At 37.4% G+C, this 5568-nt stretch overlaps 2 protein-coding genes across 3 annotated transcripts in view; both read right to left on the bottom strand.

Moving 5' to 3' along the window:
• LOC106128997 (mitoguardin) overlaps window positions 1–5568 on the bottom strand; it is a 46907-nt gene that overhangs the window by 3430 nt on the left and 37909 nt on the right. For both annotated transcript variants that reach the window (XM_013327414.2, XM_013327413.2), the window contains exons 4-6: window positions 1060–1226; window positions 413–595; window positions 3–112 (exon numbers count right to left, since the gene is read on the bottom strand). In XM_013327414.2, the coding sequence (XP_013182868.2) occupies window positions 3–112; window positions 413–595; window positions 1060–1226 (460 nt within the window). The remainder of the gene's footprint in view (window positions 1–2; window positions 113–412; window positions 596–1059; window positions 1227–5568) is intronic.
• Window positions 1565–3179, bottom strand: LOC106129000 (uncharacterized). The gene is made up of 4 exons (XM_013327416.2): window positions 2938–3179; window positions 2636–2833; window positions 2207–2519; window positions 1565–2027 (listed from the first exon to the last, which is right to left on the bottom strand). The coding sequence occupies exons 2-4, from the start codon at window positions 2831–2833 to the stop codon at window positions 1735–1737; spliced, it is 804 nt and encodes a 267-aa protein (XP_013182870.2). The 5' UTR covers window positions 2938–3179; the 3' UTR covers window positions 1565–1734.

Consider the following 5568-nt stretch of genomic DNA (forward strand, 5'->3'; position numbering starts at 1 on the left):
ACCTACAAGGTATCCCTGATTCTAGCTGTTTGACGGCCATTTGATACAATTCCAAATTATCTAATTCTGGAAGTATTTCTGTGAAGTCATCAAATTCTCTTAAGTCTGCTACCTGTAAAATGTTAAAAAACGTCTATTAGCTTTAGTTTGGTAATTAATATGACTTAGTTGCATACACTATAGAAAATACTTAATAAAGTCGTATAATATACTTGATATGAAAATGTTTTCCTACAGTTAAGTTGTGGAACACACAAAATACTTCAGAGACTTTTGTCCATTTATTTAGTCAATCTCGAAAAACATCTTCTCCCGAGAGGAGAGGACGTAACCGGGATTAACGCAAAGAGGAAGGAGAGAGCGATAGAGACCTGATCTTCAGCGGAGACTAAGCGCAAGAAAGATATCAGACCTGGTCTTCAGCGGAGGCGAAAGACTCTGCGCTGGAGTGGTGTTCCCTCCGCGTGTGTGAAGAGCCGGTGTGTGTGGAGAGCAGCCGCGAGCGCCGCCCCGGCTTGGGGGCCGCCTCCGCACCGCCGCTTTCTGAACGGAACAGCACTGACCGCTGGTCGAGGAAGAGTAGCTCGCAACGCTCCTATGAAAAAAATAAAGGTGACCTTCATGAGATTTTGAACATATAAGTTATAGAAACTACTTTTACGTAGGTACGATATGAACCGGCATGATCCAATATCAGTTAGGTATTTCAGCAAAGGTTAAGTAGTGAGGTAAGTACCTACATGTCAAGAGCGTTTTATCCGAAAATCGTCCAATGATGATTAGATCCGATTATTAATATTCTAATCTGTAGTAGGTACAGGAATGTCACAATTTGGCAGTAGGTTTCATTAATTTTCGCTTTATAAAAATTTCCTTTGCAGCTTCTTGAAGTATTTTTCTTGGATTATTCCACTTTGGTCACCTGGGTGATAGAAAACTGATGGAAAATTTACAACTAATCTGTATTTATTTTAAATAAATTAGTATGTTTGAGAATATTGCCTACCATTCAGTCCAAAAGAATCCATAATGGGATGGCTAAAAAAGACAAGTACCTACCTGTAATAAATAGGCATTCTGCAGCAAGTCCTGTATCTCGCGACAAAATTCCGCTTCTTCTGGTGACGTGAGCGCCAGCGTGCCCGACACGCCGCCGCGCGCGCCTAGCGAGAACGCGGCCAGCGCGTCCTCCCAGTAATTTATACTCGTTTCTAGCGCCTCCATACCTGAAACCAAATTATATTATGTAAGCCATTTTCAGCGTTAGATTCGACATCACACAGCGCTTGTCATTTATAGTGCAAGCATGCATCCTAACATTCTTAGGCAGTCAGTCTTTCACGGCACGACAATGACTCCATAGATTGTCAGACATTGCAGGGAAAAGTCACCAAAGCGCGAAGCAGATCCGCGATAAGACGGACAGGCCAAATCATCCCATTCAAAAGTGTAGGTACCCGAAAGGGTGCGGCTCGACAAGAATGGCGCCGTATTACCGTTTGCAACCTTTGAGATTGGGACTAGTACAAGATCTGACAATACCTATTATTATAATTCATGCATTCAATCTATGGAAATAAAAACTATTTATTATTCTAGTAGGTATCTTTATTTCATATTACTTCTTTCATGTAATGAGCAATACACACAATATTCTGTTGTTTTCTCTTATACACAGTAATTCAAACATTGATCACTTCTAAAGATATATCAATTTATATACAAAATACATTCCTATAGTAATACATCCTTCATATTTCGATCATTCATTTGCACTGGGTGAGTTTGCTGCAAATGTTGAACAGCCTCTTGTATGCCACAGTTTAGATCCTGCAGTGTACCCGCCATAGCTGTTAATGCATTTGCCATCCGTTCCTCTAGAATACTTTGTCTCTTATCTTGTGCCTTGAACAGAGATGCCATTTTTTCTAGGGATGCAGCCACTCGCTCTTCAGCTGCTATCCTTCGCTCTTCAAGCTCAAGAGCCCATTTTGGTGGAGGCAGAGATGATGATTTTGCATTATCTGCTGGAAAATTGTAAAGAGAAATTGAAATAAGAAGCAGAATTGCAGATGTTTCGCCAATATAAAATAGCAACAAAATTGTGGAAGTGAATGTAAATGTTAATTTAATTTTAAACTTTTAAAATGGGGTAAACAGGTCTGTAAGACTATGGAAGTTAGTATATGTTGTAAAGAAAATTTACCTGATAATCTTGAAGTTCTAGATGATTGTTGGACTTCAGAAGAAGATGCTTCTTGTGAAGTTTCCTGTTTAATCTTATTCATGGGCTGTAAATCTGAAGCTGTGTCCACCTCTGCAGGCAGTATAGTATCTTTAACTGGGAACTTCTCATTTTTGGATTTCAACATGGCTACAATGAATCCCTTTCCACTGAGTTCCAGAGCTCTGATTTCCAATTTGTCTAGTGGCAATATTCTTTTAGATTCTTCACCTGACTTCATCATCACTCTTTGAGCTGCTTTTGTCTTCACCTTATTGCTCCACTCAATCCAGTACTGAAAATGAAAACAAAACATAAAATAAAAGAAGATAATGCTACTCGTAAGTAAATAATACTCATAAGTAAGTAATTGTTGTTTTATTTTTCTTTTTAAATTCAGTAGGTTAATACCCTTCTCCAAAAATGGGCAGTTTTGAAACTGCCATTAGGAACACTATTTAGCTTCTTTGCCACAGTTTTCCATTTTTGTCTGGTTTCATCAAATTTTATAGGTGAAGCTAAGTGTCGAGTGCATAGGTCTCTGTTTTCATGTAGAAAATCAAGTAGAATTTTTAGTTGTTCTCTTAGAATACGCCGAGGAGGAGCCATCTGAAATAGAATAATTAAAAAATGTAATAGGTACCTCTCACATACAACTTAACGCTACGATGCACATATTCTTGTAATTTGTATATTATAATCATTAAACTTACGTTAAGAAATACTTCTTTCTTTTCTCCTGTTGAACAGTTAAAATGTTGACTAGAAAATTAAAATCAAAACACTATTTAACAAGCAAACTCCAGCTTTCGGTAAGTGTATGTACTTGCTTCTGGTTCTGGTAATAAAATACAGTAAAACGATTTATTTAAGTACATTTAATAAGAATTAAATTTAGACGTATATTTATTTACAAATTCTTACAGAATGAGTTTTAAAATTTCATTCAATTTTTCATTATCTTAGTTTAGACGTTTGTAACTTTCGACATTGACAGATGACAGTAGGAAAACTTGGCCAAAATAAAAGTGATCACTGTACAAAGAAATAAATGCTTTTGCGAAATGTATGTATAAATCAGTAATTTAAAAACATCAAAAGTCTGTGATAAAAATATCGTGTATTAATTAATGAGATGTTAAGATTGAGAATGAAAAGAAATGACAAGATTATTACCTATTTGTGTTTCATTGTATTAGTTTAGTAATAAAAAAAATTAAATACAACGCCATCTGCCAGGGAGTAGCAAATATAAACGAAGCTCTTTGTAACGTTAGCATGTATGTACGACACAAGATAGGTACTTTACACTATATAAGAGTTAAATAACCTACATCTCCTAAACTAGATGGCACTAACGTACCCCTATTTCTTTATCTTTTCGGATTTGACGCCCCCGACCTCCTCTCCACAGAGATGAAAGCTATGACTTAAAAAATGTGTATGTGCCTAGTGCCTGGGTTTGACCCGCAACGCACAGTGTTATTTTTTGCAGTACGAAGTCGCGGGCAAACCGCTAGTAAATAAATGTGTATATTGTATTAACCATACAGTGCATCATACAATACCCCCATTTTTACCCTATACAAGCGGCACCCTCCACTCTAGAGTGTCAGCTTACAACGTCCAGTTAATTAATTAACCGGGAATTCACTATCATTCTGTCGGGTACCTAATCTGTCGTTATAACTTTAACTCAGTGCACGCGATTCTCGCTGTCTTTGGAAAGGATTAAAATATTAACGAAATTTTGTTTTTCCACTACAATCCATACATATAATAAAATAGTAACACACCGATGTCTGTACTTGAAAAATATAGGCCAAAAATCGATATGAGTTCTAGGGAGGGAGGGATCTAGGTATGACCAGCAGATGCCAAAACGTGATTGTACGAATTTCTGTCTGTATGTTTGTACTTGCAAAACGCGAAAACTATTGTTCCGATTTGAATGCGGTTTTCTCAGATGTGTTAGGATGGCCCAACTTAGAAACTGGTATATAAAAAAAAAATCCGCCCCTCGAACGAATTTGCAGTAGGTATTCTAGTAATGAATACCTATGTATTTAAGTGACCAAACCACATTCCCTTGATTTGCTCCGAAAAATGACTTCTCAATTTATGCAATTTGACGAAGAATTATATATTTTCTGTAAAATACATAAATAAACCTTCCGAGTTCCAAGAGTTGATTTAGGTACGTTAGATAAGAACCTTAATCATCACCATAACCATCCGAAATGGCCAAAAGGCCAAATGAGCATATAGGTATCTACTCAATGTAAGTACCTATATTGAGAAAAAATATATTGTCATACCTTATGAATAGAAGTACAGTTGAACCTTATCTGCCGAAGTACTTAACATTTAACAAGTCCAAATTTCAATAAACAACGACACCACTGTATAACCTTAATACACTGTTTGGACCACTCCTATTTTTGTCGCGCTGACAAAAGCTTTTATCGCTAAATAGCTTTTTGTTGTTGCCTACATTTCGGTTCTTAAAGTTAATTTTAAGCGGATTTACAGAACTGTCACTTATCTGTGTAAATTTAAAGCAGTATTTAGTTCAACCTGTTTTAGTTTTTTGTTCGTAGATTTTCCGCGGTCACGAACGCTCGAATCGCGACTGTGAATTTGTAGCTTGCGAACCGGTTTTGGGTACCTAACGTCTTATCAAGTCTAAAGGTTCTTCAAAGGTGTTGTGGCAAAGCCTGGCTGTGGTAGTACTACTGAACAAGCAACCTAGGTGTAAAATGCAGCGTTCTGCTATTTAAAACACCTGCAACAGCAACTTGCTTCAATTAGGTTAAGTTACTTTGCACATTTTATGGCAACTGCTATTAGAATCTATTACAAACCAATTTAATAGCCGTGAGTTTGCCCAACACCATAATTAGTTTTGTAATGCCCGGCGCCATAAGAATTTTTAGTAGGCGCTTATTTATTCAAAACTAGTCGTATCGTTTCCGCGGCTTCACTCGTGTGAAATTTGTTTTTTATGGTCCGCGACCTTTTCTATTTTTTCAAATAAGTGTTACTTATGGCTTTCTAAGTTTAGTGATGAAAGTCTCGTTTAGACATTGCAAATAAACAAATTATACTATACAGTGTTGTTTTGGCATAGGTTGGAAAAAATCATAGGCATTTAGTCAAAAGCAGTTGCTTAACAATTAAGAATTTGAAGTCACGGTCAAAAATGTCTATTCGGTGGTGATTCCGCGATGTCCGGACCCCATCCGTCGAAGCGTACGCAAGAAAGACATGCACCGACACCCGGCATCGCCCGCCGCCGACACCACGCGCCGTGCCGACACGCCACTCCGCCAGTCCTACGGAGA

Source organism: Amyelois transitella, chromosome 2 (genome assembly GCF_032362555.1).
Source record: "Amyelois transitella isolate CPQ chromosome 2, ilAmyTran1.1, whole genome shotgun sequence".
Lineage (NCBI taxonomy): Eukaryota > Metazoa > Arthropoda > Insecta > Lepidoptera > Pyralidae > Amyelois > Amyelois transitella.